The sequence below is a fragment of the Ceratotherium simum genome, chromosome 15 (assembly GCF_057802395.1).
Source record: "Ceratotherium simum simum isolate JZ-2026a chromosome 15, ASM5780239v1, whole genome shotgun sequence".
NCBI lineage: Eukaryota > Metazoa > Chordata > Mammalia > Perissodactyla > Rhinocerotidae > Ceratotherium > Ceratotherium simum.
In genome coordinates this window covers 38,960,634-38,980,123 of record NC_141914.1, presented here as the reverse complement: position 1 = coordinate 38,980,123, position 19,490 = coordinate 38,960,634, and the positions used below count along the sequence as shown (strand labels likewise).

Sequence of the window (19,490 nt, the reverse complement as noted above, 5' to 3'; positions counted from 1 at the left end):
TTTCTCTTTTCTCAACCCTCAATCTTTTTTCTTAATCATTCAACCAACTTCTTGAAATCCATCTCATGCATGTGACCGGGAAGTCAGATTTGAGCCCTAAATAGGGCTGACTGGGAAGAGGGTGGGCCAGATCTTCACCGAACTTAAAGGGAATTAATGGGAAAGGGGAGAGAGAGAGAGAGAGTGGTGGAGGGAGGGGGAGAGAGAGAGAGAACGCTCCCGGCCACTCCCCTTCCCCAAAGTGGCCCTAAACCATGCCTTGTCACTCATTATTATCCCTGTCTATTAGGGCCTGTGCAGAGGATGGGCCTTCTGATAAATTAAGTGATTAAATTATTCAACGCTTGAGAGAATTATACCTAACACCTTTTGTTTTTTGGGCCAGGATTCCCAAAGAAATTACAGTGAGTAATATTCACCAGGCCATTTGCAACATTCCTTTTCTGGACTTCCTCACAAACAAACACATGGGGATACTGAATGAAGATCAGTGAATGGAATGAAGATGCCCCTAGAAGAGCAGGATTTGAAGCTGTATCCGAAGCTTTCAACTGTGATGACTGTTCTGTTTGGGGAAGGAGGTTGTTTTCTGTGTGCCTCAGAATATCATGGCTGCCAAACCATCGCCTCCACCTAATTTAGTGTAACATCAGAGTGTTCAGTCCCAGATCAGATCCCTTTAGGGCAGAAGTTTGTTTCCTGATTCTGGAGTGAAGCTGTGAGTGGATGCGTGCTCTCTTAGCTTACATTTGTTCACCCTCTGGGAAGGCTCCGTGAGCGAGTCTCAGAGCTGGCTGGGCCATGTGGATCAGGTCCTTCTCTCCTCTGGGTGTCTTCGGGGGGCACCTTGGGCCTGAGTCTCCCTCCAAGAGGCAGAAAATGAGTCTGGTGGGCTAGAGATCTCACCCATTCAGTGGGCTGGGGCTACAGGCACCCCAACAGTTAGCTGGAAACATCTGGAGGAGGATTGGGCTTTCACTCAGCGGGTGGCCGTGGTATGGAGGATCCACACTCCGCCCATGTGGGTCAGCTACAGGAAGTGGTAATAACGTGGAGAAAATATAAAAGCCTGAGAGGCTGCAAACTGAACAGAATTCTTTTTTTCATGAAGCACAGGAGCATTACTACAACCAGTCTCAGCATTGCCAAGGGACAGACAGATCCCAGCATAGGTCAGGAGAAGGTCTGACTATAACCAAGAAGTCATGTTAGTGTGTTAGTAATAGACAGCACCCACAAACCCTGGGCACTTGGCAGACTCGTACCAGCTTTGCCTGCGTGCCAGGCAGAGAGCTGGTTCCACACCATTTGTGTGGTCTGCAGGAGCTTCTGCTGCTGAATCGTGTTGAGTGGCCGATGAGGAACAGCCCCTGCGACGGGCCCGCTGGCATTGTTCATCCTGTCAGTGGATTTAGTGTCCTGTTCTCTGTCAGGGAGTTTTTCTCAAGATGAAAAGTGTTTCAAAGAAACACTTACTTGTGAGTGCCTTAAAGGTAGACAATGACTGCCAGAGCTGGGAGACAGGAGGTCGGTGCTCAGGGGCTGTGAGAGTGGACTGTGTCCATGAGCAGAGCCCCTCTCAGCGGGAGGGAGAGTGAGTAGAAGGAAGGTTAGCAGTGCCCTGGATGGTGTCCAGTCCCGTTAAAGACACTATGTCCCAATCTTCCTAACAATCTGTGTGGAAGTCAAGGAAAGAATTTACTCTCAGTTAGGAATCTGCTCAAAGAAAATTTGAAACCTGTGAGTCAGAGTCAAAGAAACTTATCCAAGCAACATAATTCATGTTTTCACGAGTCCTATAGATGTTTGAGTCAGGAAAAGAAGGAGGGAGGTGACTATGAGAAATCCGCCCTTTTTTATTCAGCATCTGGGGATTGCAAATGCAGAAGGAAATCTATTCAGCAAGGTGTAGGCCATGCCTTGGCTTAGTAATAAAACAGCTTAGTAGTAAAGGCTCAGCTACTCTGTACATGAACTGCTCCAAGCAGGGTTACTGGGCAAGTGTGCAGATCCATTCAGCTGGGACTGTGCCTGCAGCCTACAGGGTGGAAGATTCGATCCCAGTGAGAACAGAGTCATTTGTTACAGGTATGAAAGCCTAAGGAAATTATCTTTTTGCAAAAGAAATATTAAATGATTTAACAGTCCCTGTATGTGTTAATGTTTCAAATATATTTGTATCATAATGTGTAACATAATTGTGTAACAAAAATATCTACAATAAATCTTTTAGTATTTGTGATGGGTTTTCTGAGTGTGAAGCACTACACTTTGGGAGGGTTCTTACGTTAGGTCACAAAGAGCTGGGGTGGGGCAAAAGGGTAGGTGTTTGTGTGTTTAAATTAATTCTTCCACTTCTTTCCAAAAAGAATTTGCAGCTACGCAAGATAAAAGATTACAGTTATACAAAAGTCCAAAAAAAATTTGGAGGATCCATGTTGACCTGGACATAATGATTTCTGACTGCTTGGGGCAAAGGAAAACTACCTAACTTAGCTCAGAGCCTCCTCAAAAACAAGACAAAGAGGGAAACAGCTCCTGCTGTCTGACCGAGAAATGTACTGGTTTGTCTGTGCCAAGGTCTGAAAGAGTTACTCCTGTGACACCGCCCTGCTGTGACCATCTGCTGTCATAATGGCTAAAAAATTACCAAAGATGCAGAAACATTCCAGAAATGACCACTTTTTATATCCACTCTTACTAAGAACTAAAGGCTTTGAAAGCTTTGGTTCTTCAAAGGCAACATGTTCTGCGGGGAGGAGGCACGTGATGCAGTCCAAGTATGGGACCAGACTTCACTCAGTGTCAGCCTTTAGGGAGCAAGTGGTCTGGCGGAAGGAGAGTAGGGCCATTGCTTAGATCCCTTCCTGTTAACTGTTGCAGCCATGCTTTGACAGGAGCCACAAAACAGAGTTAAAACTCCGTGTCACAGGCAGTGCCTTAGTTGAGGACTCGCTCTTCCTGACTGAAGGAGCCTGTGTGAATGGGGCCAGCAGAGGTGACCCTGCTCCAAGGGGAAGGTCCCCCATCTGCCCGAGGTGGGCCACAGGGCCACCAGCCAGCGGGTCCAAGGTTTTCTCAGAAGCTGCTTTTTGGAGTTTGGCCTAAAACCCAAAAGTTATTACAGGTGTGAAAGTATTAGTATTGGTGAGTTTTTCTGAGTTTGAAGCACCAGGGAGCACACAGAGGTGGGACCTTGGTCTACATGGCTGTGGAAAGGACCTTGGGGGATTCCCTCTGGTTGGGCCTCCTAGTGCATCCTCACGGCTGGCCGAGGCGGCTACTGGCAGTGTGAACTTTGGTTATGGAATAATTAATATTGGACTCTTTCTTTCGCTGAAATTAGCTAACAGATTGAACTATTTTTTTATTTTTAAAAAACTTTTTACAGAATACAAAAATGTTTATTATATAATATGAAACTTTAGCAAATATAGTAAGGTGTAAAAAATTTTAAGTTACCCATAATTCCCCTTCTCAAAGATACCCACCGTTAATATTCCAGTGCATTTCTTCCTGTCTTTGTGTATATTATATGTATATGTGGGTTAGGACCCCATGGTTGAGACTTCTGTCTCAGGTGCTGCTTTTTTTTGTGTGTGAGGAAGATCAGCCCTGAGCTAACATCCATGCTAATCCTCTTTTTGTTGAGGAAGACTGGCTCTGAGCTAACATCTATTGCCAATCCTCCTCCTTTTTTTTCCCCAAAGCCCCAGTAGATAGTTGTATGTTATAGCTGCACATCCTTCCAGTTGCTGTATGTGGGATGTGGCCTCAGCATGGCCGGAGAAGCGGTGCGTCGGTGCGCGCCCGGGATCCGAACCCGGGCTGCCAGTAGCAGAGCACGCGCACTTAACTGCTAAGCCACGGGGCCGGCCCCTGTCTCAGGTGCTTCTTAAGGCCACTCCACTTACATGATGTTGGCCCTTACTACAACCTAGCGTGAGTGGGAAGTTTCTTCTTCAGAACCCAGATCTCCCAATAATTAGTGAAGTCTAGTGAGGAAGGTTATCGGGTTGAGGTGTTTGTGAAAAGCTGTCTGTTCTGGTGCATTCTAAAAAGGTTCTTGAGCATGCAGCGTGCCCTAGGCAGTGGGTGCTTCCACTGCTGCTGCAGAGTCAACACTGCCAGGAAGGGGCAGGTCTGCTCCGTCCCAGCCAAGGTACTGCGGAGCTGATGATGGGTCCATCTGTAGGGCAAAAGAATGACTGGGGCTTCCCAGGCGGGCTGGGGTGGGGGTCAGGGGCCACTGCCAGCTGTGCGGGGTGACAGGGCAGGGTCTGGTGGGAGGGACTGTCAGTGGCATCAGATGGACCAAAGCTGCAGATGAGAATAGAGCCGGCTCCTTGGGAAGTGGGGAAGGGCGCCTGGGCAGGAAAGAAGAATTACAACCGCCATGCTTAGTTGGCCATTTACTGCACCATGCACCTGCACGTGAACACAGATTCTTTTAGCACGGTAGGGGATGTTAGCCTCACTGTGCAGACGGGGAAAACGGAAGCTTCAGCTGCTCACAGCTAGTGCATGGAGAAGCCAGGATTTGAGGCCAAGACTAGCTTCAAAGACAGTCCTTTTGTCCTAGGCTCCTGGGGGTGGGGACGTGAAAGAGGGGAGGTTGGTGGCTTCTGTGAAATACTCAGATAACACCAGTGTGGCCTGCAGCCCAAAAGGAGCGTTCTCAGGATTCACAAGCCTCTGCCGGACACCAGCAGTGGCCATGATACATTCAAGTCCTCAATACCAAGAGGAGGATAAAGGAAGACGTGTGAGAAGGTGCTCATTTATAATTAATTTAAAGAAATTAGCAGGAAATTGAAACAGTACATTTTTACATTTTAGTAAGATCTGAGATTGTACAGTTAATCTGTTCATTTCCCACCATGCCCAGCAGGCAGTCTCTTTTCTGGTAGAAACATCTAACATGCCAACCAGTGACGTCTGAAATAATAGAACCTTTGTGTAAGCATATGGTTTTGGTTTTCCCTTTAAAATGATTCAGAGCATTTCCTCTGCTGGAGTGAGGGGGGGCTGTGCCTGCCAGAGCTAGCACCTCAGGGGACAGCCCCCTTTGCAGCCTGAGCTGGAAACATGGCCCCACTTCCTCGGGTGAGGTGGCTCTAAAAGCTGAATGCCACCTCCTGTGGCTTAAGTAAGTGCTCACCAGACCAGAGCCACTGCGGCCTGGAGGGATAAAGATGCTCAGGGAAATCCTGAGTTTCCTTACCAACAACTCCTAAGCTTGTGCCTCTAATCTCTAAGAAGGGACATAAACTCCTGCAAATGTTTGAAGAGCAGCTGTGCAAAGAGGGGACCAGGCTTGTTCCACGTGGCCTCATTGGCTGGAATTGAGCACGAAAGTCAGGAGAGCTTTCCTCCTCCACAGGTAGCGAGCTCCTCGTGACTGAGTGTGAAAGCAGGGCAGGCGTGAGGTGTAAGGACTGGTGTAGGTAACATTTTGAGGTCTTTCAGGGAATGAGGCTAACGCCGCCTTCTTCCAAAAAATGCTCCCAATTCTTAGTGTGTGTGGTAGTTCCCTTCTAGTCATCACTATGTTAAGGGAAAAACTAGAATTAGTAATAAAATGTGGGGCTCAGAAAGCTACCGTAAGGTAAAAGTCATTCATTCATTCAAAACTTCAAGCACTCATCCCAAGAAATGTTTCGTTAAAACCTGAGGGTCATCTTGGCCATAATGAAATTATGTCTTTGAAATTGAAACCCTGTGACTGATATTCTATTTCTTTTGGAAACTCCTTCCTGGTTACTCAGCGTCGTCATGAGTCACATGCAGTGATAACCTATGATTTCTTCTGCAACTTGAACATGTGGGGCCGTTTGTAGGAATATCCAAGGACATCACCTTGGGTTACCAGAGGGTATAAAATTATACAACCTGGGAAAACAACAAAGTGGACGTTATTGTTTCTTTCAAGGAACTGTTGTGTCCATATTTCTCAGCCCCCATGGACCAATTCAGTTCACAATAGAATTGATCCTCAAGTTCTTCAGATTTAAAAACTGAAGGATGGCCAAAAATTATGATCAATTAAAAACAGATCTGAAGCCTTCTGCACACTTCTCGAGGAAGAAGAGGATGGGTGAGGCCCAGAGCTGAGCTGGGTGGTGCCGTGTCCATCTGAGCCTCTGCTCTGTGCCAGGCCTGCAGCCCTGGGGGCAGCTTGGAGAGGAGTGGTGCCCCACAGTGAGAAAGAAGGACCCTTCCCCCTCCTCTGACAGCAGGGGACCGTCCGGGCCCAGATCTCACCCCAGTCCCCTGGTGGCTGTGGGCTCTGGCCCAGCCCGTGGCACTCGCCTCTCGATGGGCAGTCACACGTTGAGGATCCGGGGAGCTGAAGCCTGAAAGATGGCTGAGGGGTTAGGAGCAAACTTCTTCACCTCAGGGACCTGAAAAATGAAATGTGGCCACGTATCAGTGGGCCTTTTCCTCGCCTGTTCCCCTCCGCCCCAGCTCCAGGAAAAAAATTCCCTCCTCCCAGAGCCTCCTCTTTGTCCTCCCAGAGTTCAGACTACCAAGGGTCCGTAGGGGAAACTTCCACAGTGGGCAGGGTCACTGCATTAGTAGGTCAAATACGGCACATGGACCTTCCATTCTGCTCCCTGAAGCCTCCTGTGGGTGGAATCAGGAAGCCGAACCATCCCCACCTCCCTTCCATCTTCTCTTCCCTCTTACACAAGTGCCAGGGACTTGGAAGGTTCATCACTAGTGCCCAGTGGTCAAGGGTGAGAGTGGGATTTAGGGGAGGAAGAGACACCCTGCTACCGGAGAAGCCAGCCCTAGGGGGACAGCCGCCTGGCTAACGACAAAGACAAGGGATGATTGGGTGCTCAGACACTGCTGCCCCTGGCCTTAATGCCATTTTACACCATCAAAAAAAGACTCCTAGTCCCTAACCTAGAAAAAAGGCCTCTGTCCCACACCCCCTGCAGCACCAGCTTCAGGCTGACCTGGAAGCTGGCCCCAGGGCTGCTGTCCCATCCCGAGCTGCGGCTTGTGACGACTGTGGCAGGTTTCGCCTTTGTGGATCTCGACGGCTTCACTCCAGTCCAGGCCTGGAATTCCTGTCTGGAACAGAGAACACGGTGACAACCTTGCACAGGGTCAGCCCTCCCTTCCCGACTCCCCAGGGGTCACCGCCCTCGCCCCGTGCTTCTTGGAATATTTTCCCGGCGAATATCCACTGCTGAAATCCTGCTTCAGCCTCAGATGCTCCTTTCTCCCCCTACAAAGACAGAGTTAGCAGAGGAAGTGCACTCCCCAGACAGAGCCAGCTCCGGGGGCAGCAGGTCTTAGCTGCCCTGCCCTTGACTTCTGAGCGCTCCACCGTGAAGTCCGCTCCCCCTGATCCCGGAAGGAAGTCGGAGCAGAGGCTTACTCCCACGTTGCAGATGAGCAACAGGCTCAGGCTGTGCAGGGAGTTAGGAAGGAGCCCAGTCAGCACCTGGATCGTATTCATCCCACACTGCCAGCACCTGGGTGTGCTGGGCCTCGGAAACAAGGCAAGCCCCAGCCCTTCCCTCTGGTGCTCCTTGCATTGTCTCCAGGCCACTTCAAGGGGCCCTAGAGGCCCGGAACCAACTGCTCGCCTCCAGCCCAGGTCACTGGCAGCCCTTGTGTCCAGAGGAGGTGTCAGCCTAGACAGCGCCCAGCAGAGCGAAGGTCCTCCATGCCTGGTCGCAATGGAGAAAGAAGAATAAGGCTCAGTGTTGAGTTTTTAGTAATTTGTCTTATTAACTCCCACAAAAGAGAATAAATCTAATGACCATCTCAAAAAACTACAAGATGGTCCAGCTTTTGCATTGCTGTGCACATGGACACTCGTGCATGGGACGCTGGTCTGCACTTGGGAAAGCTGGCTCCCTGGAGGGAAGAGACAAAGCGGGCAGAGCCTAGCTCCGTGTCCTCAGAGTAGCATTCTTTTGAAGAAGACTTAATTCCTCTGAACAAAAAAGCCCTATTTTAATTCTATCAGCTCCCCCTCTAGATGGTGGGCTCGGGAAGGCAGAGACCTGTGTCCGCAGGAGCACCTGGCCGAGGTGACGTTCTGTGGCCAGGGGCAGCACCCACCTCTGGGCTGGGTCGGCTCTTGTCTCCTCCCACCCACAGCCCTGGCAGGGTTTCAGGCCCTGAGGTCAACAAAGCCGCCTTTTCTCCTCGGCAGCGGCACGGCGGGGCACCACTGGGCAGGCCGCGTGTGCAGGGAGCAGCTGTGTCCGTCCGTGGTCAGCACGCGGGTGCCAGGAGGCGAGCTGGGCCAGGGCCCTAGCAGATAATCTTTGCTTCTGAAGCTGCGAGGCTCCAAAGACCAGCTGCCCGAGCCATCTGCTGCTCTGTTTCTCCTGGGGAAGCGGGTCCTCCCCTGGGCGAGCCCTTCTGTCCCCAGTGGGGCTGCACCTTGGGCCTGGCAGCCCAATCCTCCTGCCCCAGGGTGGTTGCAGGGGCCCCAGAGCAGGAAGCGACCAGAGCCGGGGACTAGAGCAGTGCCTGTGGCTGCTCCTGGGGCAGGGCTGGTGCTGGAGCCCAGGTGAGAGAGGGGACAGCAGTGAGGATGGAGAAGGGACATCAAAGATGGAAGCAGCAGGACCGGGGGACTGCCCAGGGGAGGAGGAAGGCAGACTAATGGCTCTGGCCAAAGAAGATGATAAAAATCCAGGACTAGCCGAGTGCAGTGTGCCTCCTCTCACCAGGCAGGTTCTACACTGTCGGCCTCACATGGGCCTCAGCCTGACCCTGAGGGCTGCCATCCCTCCCACTGAGGGGCAGGGGCCGCCCGGGGCAATGTGGAGAGCAGAGCCCTGGACCCTGGAAAGAGGATCCGGAGGCCTGGGTTCTCAGCCCAATGTGGCTTCAAACAAATCCCTTAACTTCTCTGAGCCTTAGTTTTCTCTGCTGAAAAGCGGGGCTACTGATCCACATGCACCAAGTTCTGAGCCTTCATGTGGGCGCTTGGGACAGCGGGAGTCAAGTCTTGTGGCACTTTCTCAGCCTTTAACTGACTCTCCCAGGAAGGAAAGAGGAGACTGAGGAAGGAGCTCTTCCAGAAGCGGGTGGAGCTAGAACCTGGGCAGAGCGAATTCTGGAGGGAGGCTCCGGGAGGAGCTGGTCAGGAGGACGGCCCCAGGCTGGCTGGGGCCAGGATCCACTGTGCCCATCTGGCCAAGCAAGTGAGGCAGGCCCGTTCTCATGTGGAGACCAGGGGCCGGGCGAGGCAGAATCTGCTGGGGGAGAGGAGTGGCCACGAGTGCCGATATCTTTGGTTCCCTGATGGCATTTTCTTTGCTCTCTGAATTTCTTTAAACAGTTTGTGTTTGAACTGTTTAAAGAAGGCAGGCAGGATGGAGTTGCTCATGCCCAGTCCTAGAGCTGGGAGGTGGAGGGAGGGTCCCAGAGGTCAGCTGGCACAGCACTGGGGGGAGCCAAGGTCAGCAGTGGTCCCATGTCTCTGCCGGAGGTGGGGATTTGGGAGCCCAGGCAGCCAAGCTCTTGCTATTTCTGCTTTTCAGATGAGACGGTCAGAGAGGCCAAATGACCCACCAAGTTCATAAACCAGAAAGTGAGAGCTCCAACGAGTCCCCACCCCTGCCAGTACTTTGCCACCACTGCAGGACACAGTGCAAGAAACGAAGTGATTCAGAGGAGGCAGCATCTTAGGGGATGATAACCTGTGGGGGTCTCAGAGGCGAGACACACTTGGGTTCCGCTCCTTGCTCCCTGTGGCCTGTGCCAGCCGCTCACTCAAGTTCCTCATCTGCAGAACAGGGACAGCAAGAATTGAAGTGATTCCAGAGGGTTGTTGTGAAGTCTGGGGAGATAATCCGTGGGGAGTCCCGAGCCTGGTGCCTGGGACGTGCTAAGCAGAGAGTAATAACTGCTACCTTGAGTATCAGCAGAGCTGGGGTGCAATCTGCTCCTCACGGGTGAGGGACCACTTCTAATCACCTTTGCTTGAACACTCCCAGGAAGGAGGAGCTCAGCACCACGCAAGACAGCTCACTCCACCGTCAGTCAGTTCTAATTAGTAGAAAGCGCTTCCTTCCCTGAGCTGAAGCTGGCTTCCTGCAAGCTCCACCCCTGTCCTGCTTCTGGCACCTGGAACAGCAGCCATTTGAAGGCGCTGCACACCCAGGACCTCCGGCCGTGCAGACCTCTCCGTTCAGGCACCTCTCCCATCGTGCAGTGGTCAGAACCATACACAGCCTGGCTGGGGCCTGAGCACTGTGACTCAGTGTCTGCTCTGCCCGCAACATTCCCACAGGCCTTGTAGCAGCTCAGCCTGAGCTCCGTGCACACAAGACCCACCCACCCTGCAACCACCGCTCCCCATCAAGTTCCTTAAAAACTCCCCGCCCATGAAGGCACCTCTGGAGAGATAGAATGTTCTGCATGTCTTGATAATGGCGGTGGTGCCCAGGTGTATACAAAAGTCATCCAGCTGTACCCTTATAATGGATGAATTTACTGTATGGAAATTATATCTCAATATAGTTGATTTTAAAAATAATAAAATTGAGGGGGAAAGTTCATACCTTTTTGGCCCTTTAATTCCATGGGTAGGGATTTATTCTAAAGCAATCATGATATCAGCAAAGATTTAGGTCTAAGGATGCTAATCACAGAAGTCTGTTTTTTTTTTTTTTTTTTGCTGAGGAAGATTCTCCCTGAGATAACAAACATCTGTTGCCAATCTTCCTCTTTTTCTATATGAGCTGCCACCACAGCATGGCCACTGACAGACAAGTGGTGTAGGTCTGCGCCCGGGAACTGAACCTGGGCCGCCGAAGTTGAGTGCACCAAACTTAACCACTAGGCTATGGGGGCTGGCCCCAGAAGTTATTTTTCTCTCCAAAATAAAATTTTTCTTAAAAGGTAATACATGTACATGTTTAAAAAAAACAACAACAACAGTTCGAAAGAGACAGAGTAGAGTGAAAAGTCAGTCTCCTCCCACCCTGGCAGCAGCATCCCTCCTCCCCTCTCTTCCCTTCCCCAAAGGTTACCATTTCCTCACAAGTCCATTCAAAGATATCCTGTGCTTATTTGAGCAGATATGTGTATATCAATATCCCTTTTCAAAACACAAATAGCAGACATGCTGTTTTGCATCTTGCACTTTTGACATGTACGTATTGAAGATCTGTTATCAGTACATTCTGGGCTTCCCAGTAGCCCAGCCTATGGTGGAGCTATAATTAACCAGTCCTCCACATCAGAGGACAGTGGGACTGTTTCCTTCTCCTGCTGTACAACGTTGCAACACACCTTATACATATAATCCTTAGCTCCCACCCCACGTTCAAGGATACCTGTAGGGAAAATTGCTGGAAGTGGAGTCACTGAATCAAAGGAACAGTGTTTTTAATAGCCTCAAATTAGAAACACCCTAAATATTCAATGATATGAGTAGATTAATAATATTTGGAGACTGATCTATCTAGCTATCTATAAACCTATAGATAGCTGGCAGGCTAGATCAATGTATGGAAAAATGTATACCCATCAGACAAAATACTGCATGTCTATTAAAATTCATGATGTGGAAGAACATCTAGTAACATGGACAGATATCCACCATAGGTGAAAATAATGTGTACAGTAACAACCTAACCATGTAAGAATTATAAATGGATATGCACTCAAATGCAGATTAAGGATTAGAAAGTTTGGGGTGGAGTTAGGGGATATTAATTTTCCTTGTTGTAATTTCCAGTTTTTCTACAGTGAGTATGTATTACTTTTGTAATAAGAGAAAGAAGGGAGAAAGCCCTCAGTAGTCCAGGGGCAGAGCTGAGGAGGGGTGTTTGGGTGGGGAGGACCCACAGACCTGTCCTCAGTGAAAGCCAAGGCAACTGGCTTCAGTCACTCAGTGGGATGGAGGGGACCACCCACTCGGGAGCCCTCTTGGTCCTCACCAGTAACGCCCCTACAGCCTGCGCGCACCCCTCCTACGGCTAGGCCCACCTGGAGGAAGTTAAAGGGAAGCAGATCTTAACTCGGTCGAAGTCAGGGCTTTCTGACATGGCTGCCCACGACGGGAGCGGGCTGTGAGTGAGGCAGTGAGCTACCCCTCAGCCGAGGTGCTCATTCACTCTGAGGCTGGGCAGGGAGCAGGGAAGGCGACGTCTGCAGTCTTAAAATTCATGATGTGGACCAGGGACCAAAGGGGATGACCTCCGAGACCACCTGCACCTCTCGAAGTCGTGTAGGATGGGAGCTCCAGGCGCCTCCTCTTCCCCACCCACCCTGGTCCTCATGGCTCCCGGCCTCAGTTTCCTCCGACCACGGGGTCTGGATGCGATGCGCTCCCCTGCCCCCAGCCCCGTACCTGTACGACGTGGTCGCCGCTGCAGCCGCGTCCGCGTCGCCGATGGGGAGCACGTAGACCCCCCGGCTGGAGGGCGCGGGGGGCTTGCCCCTCCGGCCGCCCCGCCCTGGCCCTCGCTCCTGCGGCGCATCTCTGGGCCCCGCGGGCGCCGTCCACACGCCGAAGTCCCGCTGGTACTGAGTGAGCGGCACGTCCCGGCCGGGGTTCCGGGCGCCGGCGGGGGCCCGGCCCCTGCGCGAGGCGGCACCGCCCGGGCCCGGCTCCTCGCTCTCGAGTTCCGAGTAGCTGTGCAGGGTCAGCGGCACCGCCACGTCGGAGCGGTCCAGCTGGTTCCAGCGCCGCGCCAGGCAGCAGAGGCGGCTGATGCAGGGCCACGCCATGCCGACCCCGGCGCCCGCTGCTCGGCTCCCGGCGCTCCGGGCCGCGCCGCCCCCGCTCGGCGTCCCCGCCCCCGCGGCCCTCCCCGCGCCGCCGCAGCGCCGCCCCCCGGCCTGGGGGTAGCCATCCCGGGAGCCGGGAGGGCTCGGTGACAGCCCTGCGCGACCGGGGCCCGGGTGTGCACGGCTGGAGCGGGCGCCGGCCGGGGAAGAGCGCGCGGCTGGAGGGGCGCAGAAGCGGGGATGCGGGGGAGACTGAAACGGCCTGGAAGCATTTACAAGTGTCCAACTTGAAAAATGTTTCATAATGTAAGCCAAAGTTCCCTAAATGTTATCTCATAAATCGGATCTAGCTTCGCAGACAGAGGACCAGAAGGCAAGAATTCCTGGCTGATCACCCTCGGCCGGCACCTGGGCGCAGACCGCTCCGCGCGGGCGTTCGGTCTCGCGCACCGGCCGGGGGCCGCGGCGCTTGTGCTCGGCTGCACCGCGGGGACTCGCGGGCACACAGGGGAGGTGCGGCGGTGAGGGGATCACAGGCAAGACTCGGGGCCATGCTTCCCAGAGAACATGGGTTTGATCAGCCGGTGAGACACCGACTATTTGCCTTTACGACGCTAAATCTGTGACAACCAATCCAGTTTTCATTTGAGAACTGGCATTAGCCCTCAATTGACCTTTCCTCAAGTTCTAAAATCCCTAATTTAAAGCATGGCCACAAAGGCTTTATTTAGCTTTATAAAGCTGCCACAAATCTTTGGCCACTATGCGTAAAAAAGTTCCCTTCCCTCCTGCATGCAAAGCTGAGTTTGGGTAATCCTGCCCACTAAAGGTCAGTCTGTTTAATGCATGACAGTATGCGAAACTCCTCCCTGGCCACACTCAAAAGACTTCCTGAATATCTGACACACGCCCTCAGTGTGCACCGCAGACCAATTACTAATAACACTATTGAAACAGCATTAATTACCCAGAGCTCCATCCCAAGCATATACTTGGACCGTATCCAGCCTGCACCTCCGAGAGGAATGCAGTACAGCCCTGGCCAGTCAGAATATACATTCCACTCGCAAACCACTGCCTGGCTCAGCTTGAAGTCATAGCAAAGTGACAACAGCTGCCCTGGTCAGGCCGTGGCCCAAGAGGCAGCAGAAGAGGGGCATACTGTGAAGAAAATGCGTGATTACACACCTGCTCTCCCGCCAGGGGCAAGCTGCCATTGTGTGACCTCTGTGCACTGGGGCCCTGCGTTAGCAACCTGGAAGACTGGGTGACTAAAATACTCCATCCTGCAGAAAAAAGAGCAGCTTTTCTTGTTTTTTATTTCTTCATTCATCAAACAACAAAAAGCAGTTACTGTGTACCTGGAATAGTGCTGGGTGCCTTTGAGAGGTTTACAGTGTAGTGAGCGAGAGACCCACAAACAAATGTACTAGAACCGGAGAAAGCAACAGCAAAAAGAGGGTGGGGGCTGGACTTGCTGCCTGTCCAGCAGGCAGTGAAGGAGGGTGGTTGGGTCAGGTGGGAATGCCGGGTCCCGGGGGGATAAGAATTCAGCCACAGGCAGCAGAGGCCAGACCACGCAGGGCCTCGGTAGCCCCACTAAGGAGTTTAAAAGTTTCTCACAGACGACAACAGGGAATGACTAAAGTGTTTTTAGCACTCTCCGGCCATATGGAGAAGTACAAGGACATTTTAGAGACCAGCTGGAGAATAGTTTTAACAGTCTAGGTTAGAGACGAGGGACTGGACTAAGGCACAGGCATTCGGAGTGGAGAGGGGCTGGATTCTAGAAATAAGAGTTGTGAGAGGGAAATCTAGAATGGCTCCCAGGTTTCTGGCTTCCACTTGGTGATATCACTCCCTGAGCCAGGAGAGATATTTGAGGTGCCTGCGCAGTGGGGTCCCAGCACCTGGAGCCATACCTGGCCTGCAGTAGACACACGTACTGAGTTAGAGTACAGATATTCAGTGGGTCCGAGCTCAGAAGACATCCTCGTGAAGATAACTGAAGCCACAGGAAGTGCAGTGAGACAAGAGCAGCTAAGGGTGCACTCCTGGGGACCCCACACGTGAGGCCAGTGGAGGCGGCACAGCCTGAGAGGCACATGAGCTCCGCAGAGCATGGCCTTGGGGTGATAAGCGTCAGCAGAGAAGACATAAGAAAGTAAAATACCCTAGTGGGCAAACAGGAGTGTAGGGACAACTGCCAAAGCTGTGCACAGTAAGGCTTGTGCTTCCAGAGCCGGGTGCTGACCTCCCCAGGGCCTCTCATGGTGAAAACGGTACTCAGCTGTTCAAAGGCTCCAGCACAGACAGATGTAAGGGACAGAGAAGTGCTTTAGGGACTTGACCTTCTAATTCCTTCCCTAACCATCCCAAAGCAGGAAGAAGACACACCTTCACTGACTTTTCCTCGTCTGCCCAGCAGGACATGAATTTCATTTTGGATTCCATATGGAATGTCCATGTGATCTCAGCCTCCCATTCCATCTCTGAAAAACACTTCTTGCCTCATCTGTATGTCACAGGGTTGTTAGCTTAACGTACTCAGAAATGTCAAAGCAGAGCAGTGTGACACTGGGTGGTTCCCACACACGCCCGCCCTGGTTCCTTACTAGCAAAATGAAGCCTGGGTTAAAAAAAATCCCTCCTGGAAGTGACATTAGTTTAGAACACAATCCTCTGCCTGGTAAGAACACACCTGGCACTTCACAGTGGAGAAGAGGCTGGCTTGGTGGAAAAAAGATGTAGAACTGCCAACCCTGGACAATTCCTCTGTGCTAGGCACGTGCTGTCATTCAGCTCTCAATACCGTGTGAGGTGGGCACGAGTCGTTCTCCTTTCCATAAAGCCTGATGCTCCGAGCCCAGCACCTCACAAGCTGGGGACCTTCCCTCTCCAGTGCAAGGTGCAAGATCTGGTATAATCCTTTTGAGGTCACCAAAGGACTAAAAACTCTCCTATAAATCCTTCAAAGGAAAACCTTAAAATTCTTATACTGTACTTCCTAGAAACAATTCTTAAACAGGAGGGCAACAAGTGAGTTCCACTACTGTGAAACTCTGGTGACGACCACTGCCTGCTACTTCAGTAAGATCCTGCAATTCAAAGAATGTACACTTTCAAACATAAGATGCAATTAGGCTCAGATTCAAGTCTGAATTTATCCAAAATACTTCCTTCTAACTCTTAATTTAGCTACAAGTTTAACCTAGAAAGCAAAACTTAAAAATAGCTTTTTGTATATGCCACTCACTGCCAGAAAACATTATCTTTCTTAGGAAAATTTAGAAAATACTGCAGCTGTTATGCAGACCATGCCAGGGAGAAGATATTCAACTTTTACCTCTAAACCAACCAAGAAAAGGGGTAGGTAAGTAAGAGTAAAGGCTTAGCAGGGATGCTAGAAGGCCAATGTACAAAAAACATGAACCTCTGAGTTGCAATCAAGTCTTTCCTATGCACTCTTGCCAGGTTCACCGCTCAAACTATGTCAAATGTTACAACTAACAGCAAGATTCCAGGGCAGCAGTAGTGCTCTTCAAAAGAGAGACACACCCTCGAGTTTACAAACTAGAGATACAAACCTTTATTTCACAACTTTGTCATAATTCACGTCTAATAAGACATGTACTGCGGACATAGTTTATAATACTTGGGAAAGCTAGATGCTGGGTGTCTTCCAGGCAGGAACAAAGATGTGGTCACTCCAGGGCTGACGCGTTCCTGGGGCTTCAGGCAGCATGGACCAGACGCACCAGTATCGTCTCACCCCAGTTTTACTTAGAGCCACCTCCTTTTTTGGGGCCGTTAGTCCTCATTTCATGCCAGATTTTCACTAGAGGCTCCCTGTTCTTCCAAATGAGTTCATGACCATAAGTAATATACCATCTGGGGAAAAGAAAAACAAACCAGGTCCGACATTCAAACAGTATGACATACAAATGCTAAGTACCACGATGATATCAAGTTGACATTTTAAAAATTGAATGCCACTGTCATTTACTATCTAGCTTACTAAAATAGCTGATTATTTAATGTAGATCATTGACTTACCCTTAATATACAGAATATGAAAAAGACGGAAGTAGGATGGGACCACGTGTGACTGCTCTGAAAAGAGTAAGCACTTCACACACACTACTTTTGATTCACCACAGCCCTACAAGTTAAGCATCCCTCTTCCCATCACAGACATGAGGAAACCAAGTCAGAGAGCAAGTCATTTGCCCGAGGTGCTAACAGCTCCTAAGTGGTCAATCAAGGACTCACCTGCAGGTCAAAGTGATTCTATACCTGGACTCTTTATTCCGTCAAGTGTAAGAAATGTCAGAATTAGAGTTTACTAATGATGGCTATAACAGTTTAAATGCTTCTCGTCATCTTCTGCCTGGCTACACAAAGGGTGGTCTGCTGATCCAAATTCCGCCCACCTTGTAAAATATAGTTCCAATCCCCATTCTCCTGTTAAAAACTGCCTAAAAGCAGCCGGAAGCAACGAGCCGAGGAAGCTGAAGCACTGAGAGGTTCGCTAACTTAACTTGCTCGGGCTGCACAACTGGGAATCACCAGAACTGAGACTAGAACCCAAATCTGACTCCGAAACCTATGCTCTAACCATTGTACTATTCTGCAGCATCCGGGAGCATGTACTACAAGATGAGGAACACACAGTGAGTGACGAACGAGAAGAGGCCCGCCTGCCTTTGAGAAGCCCACAGGCCCAGGTACTGCAAGCCCAGGCACTCTAGCCAAGGGCAGCAGAGGCTGCAAGTGTAACTCAGGGGCACCTAACTCCCCCGCTGGGCTGGGGGAAAGCTGGGAGGGCTTCCTGGAGGACATGGGGTTGACTTGGAATGGCTGTTAATGAAAGCTGCTATTGTTGAAACCTTTATTTTTGCCCTGATTTTCTCAAACAAATTTCACGTTCCCTGAGGCAGAGACTAGATTTTGTTGATCTCTGCATCTCCCAGACACCTGACTGAAAAAGGCTCTGACTTAACATTGGTATCAGAATAGCAGCTTAATGTTTTAACTTTTTTAAATGTTCTGATATGTATTTATTATAAAGTGCTTGGATTGTACCTGAATCTTAATATTCACTAAATATAGTTAAAATCTGACCATCAAAATAATCACCATTAAAATTCCGAAAAATAAACAATCAAATTTACAGAAAGAAAAAAGGCATTTAAAAAACATGCAAATTAATAGGCATGTAGCAAAATTCTTTTGGGTTTAGAGTCAAATTCTGTGGTGAACGTAAAACAAGAGAAAAAGGATCACCCTAAGATCCAAATGCAATTGTAAAATTCTTGCAAGAAATCAATCACTTGTCAGGAACTCTCCATTAATAAAGCGTCTTCCCAAATCTTTTTAACCTACTTATTTCAAGCAAAGGGTCAAATACGCTAAATCTTACAGGTACACTGTTCTGATTATACTCGTAAGTTTAAGTATAACTGGTCATTTGGCTAAATTAAAATTAGAGAAACACTTCAAAATGACCAATTTCTGAGATATCTTTTTTTGCAGCAGCAGCCTCACAGTCTATGCTCAGTCGCAAACTTACGCTCTGCAATGAGTAGGTGTGTGACCTTGGACAAGTTCCCTTCTTTAAGCAGTTTCCTTTCTGTAAAATGGAATACCTCAACGGATTTTAAGAGTATTAAATTAGCCCTTAGCTTAGGCACACAGCAAATATTCAATACATGTTAGCTATTATTATTGCAACAGTACTAGGTACAGATCATAAAATATGGTGGAGGACATAAAAGTCAAGGAAATGTGCTGGACACTAATGGAATCTTCACCATTAGTAATGATTTCTAAATCTTTAGATTTCTAAATCTAGATTAAAGATGTTAGAAAAGATGAATTCTGGATATGACTAAGATCTAGTAAATGAAAGGAGATGAAATTAGAAACAGCAAAGAGAAAGGATTCCTCTGCCTTTCAGATCCTGGACTTTAAAATGCATTTGATCCAATTATTTTCAGAATGGAAAAAGGTCATCTAATTATACTTCAGAAGAATAAAAACCTGCTGGGGAGAAGATCCTTTAAGTATACATGGAATGATCCAGATAAATTTAGAGTTCATGAAACAGAACACTTTTTCATAAAAGTCTTTATGTTCCTCATACTGTAATATTGGGTCAGTTTTGACTATTTATAATGTGCTGCTATTAAAGCTAGAACTCACATATGCTATTCTTTAACCATCACTGAAAATTATAAATGGCATAATAGCATTTAGTTCCACCGCCTACTGGGCAAAACTGCTCCACTTAGAATAAGTTTTTTAATTAAAAAAAAGGTAGAAAAATCTAAGTTTTTCCATTGTCATCAAACAAAGTAAAAACCAAGTAAGGGCAAAGGGCAACATTTATGCAAGAAAAGATAGGCCATTAGGGGGTCCAGCACATCAGACAGACAACAACAGAGTCACTACAGCAATACTAGGTTCTAGGCAAAAGTCCACTGTCTGAAGCACAAGGAAGATCCTGTGAGCACAATGCAACTGCACTCAATATGATGTGACAAGTGGGGAAAGGCTTTGGGTCTGGGTTTCAATTTCTGCTCTGCTACTTAAGAGCTGTTTGACCTGGGAAAGATCACTTCTGAGCCTCAGTTCCCCATCAGCAAAATGGAGGTAATTACAGTATAACATAAGGACTAGCTCAGTGCCTGCCACACAGCAGATGCTCAGTAAGTGCTCAACGGCTGGCTGATGATCCCTGGCCTCTCTTCCGGTCACACCGCAGGCAC

The 19,490-nt window shown here is 49.5% G+C and overlaps 3 protein-coding genes across 12 annotated transcripts in view; 1 reads left to right on the top strand and 2 right to left on the bottom strand.

Annotated features, from left to right (window-relative positions):
• The window catches only part of YEATS2 (YEATS domain containing 2), a 100,113-nt gene extending 97,871 nt beyond the window's left edge, over positions 1-2,242 (top strand). For all 9 annotated transcript variants that reach the window (XM_087439938.1, XM_087439937.1, XM_087439931.1 and 6 more), the window contains one exon: positions 386-2,242. In XM_087439938.1, the coding sequence (XP_087296064.1) occupies positions 386-494 (109 nt within the window). In that variant the 3' untranslated portion in view covers positions 495-2,242. The remainder of the gene's footprint in view (positions 1-385) is intronic.
• A 37-nt stretch (positions 2,243-2,279) lies between these two features.
• MAP6D1 (MAP6 domain containing 1) lies at positions 2,280-12,737 on the bottom strand. Of its 2 annotated transcripts, none has more exons than XM_004424672.3 (3): positions 12,341-12,735; positions 6,966-7,083; positions 2,280-6,404 (listed from the first exon to the last, which is right to left on the bottom strand). In XM_004424672.3, exons 1-3 carry the CDS (start codon positions 12,718-12,720, stop codon positions 6,327-6,329), a joined length of 576 nt encoding a protein of 191 aa, XP_004424729.1. In that variant the 5' UTR covers positions 12,721-12,735; the 3' UTR covers positions 2,280-6,326. The 2 variants fall into 2 exon arrangements, with proteins under 2 accessions (XP_004424729.1, XP_087296067.1); XM_087439941.1 differs by lacking the exon at positions 2,280-6,404 and adding an exon at positions 6,411-6,683 and having other exon boundaries at positions 6,951-7,083; positions 12,341-12,737.
• Positions 12,738-16,285: 3,548 nt separating this feature from the next.
• PARL (presenilin associated rhomboid like) overlaps positions 16,286-19,490 on the bottom strand; it is a 48,159-nt gene continuing 44,954 nt past the window's right edge. Inside the window, exon 10 of the mRNA XM_004424670.3 lies at positions 16,286-16,611. Coding sequence (XP_004424727.1) covers positions 16,500-16,611 — 112 coding nt within the window. The 3' untranslated portion in view covers positions 16,286-16,499. The remainder of the gene's footprint in view (positions 16,612-19,490) is intronic.

What these genes read in the sequence shown, in the direction of transcription:
- MAP6D1 (XM_087439941.1), bottom strand. Translation starts at nt 12,720, where the DNA reads ATGGCGTGGCCCTGCATCAGCCGCCTCTGCTGCCTGGCGCGGCGCTGG. An exon ending in GCGGCGACCACGTCGTACAG is followed by an intron (nt 7,084 to 12,340) that starts GTACGGGGCTGG and finishes TCTCTGTTCCAG; the next exon opens with ACAGGAATTCCAGGCCTGGA. An exon ending in TCCAGGTCAGCCTGAAGCTG is followed by an intron (nt 6,684 to 6,950) that starts GTGCTGCAGGGG and finishes CTTGTGTAAGAG; the next exon opens with GGAAGAGAAGATGGAAGGGA.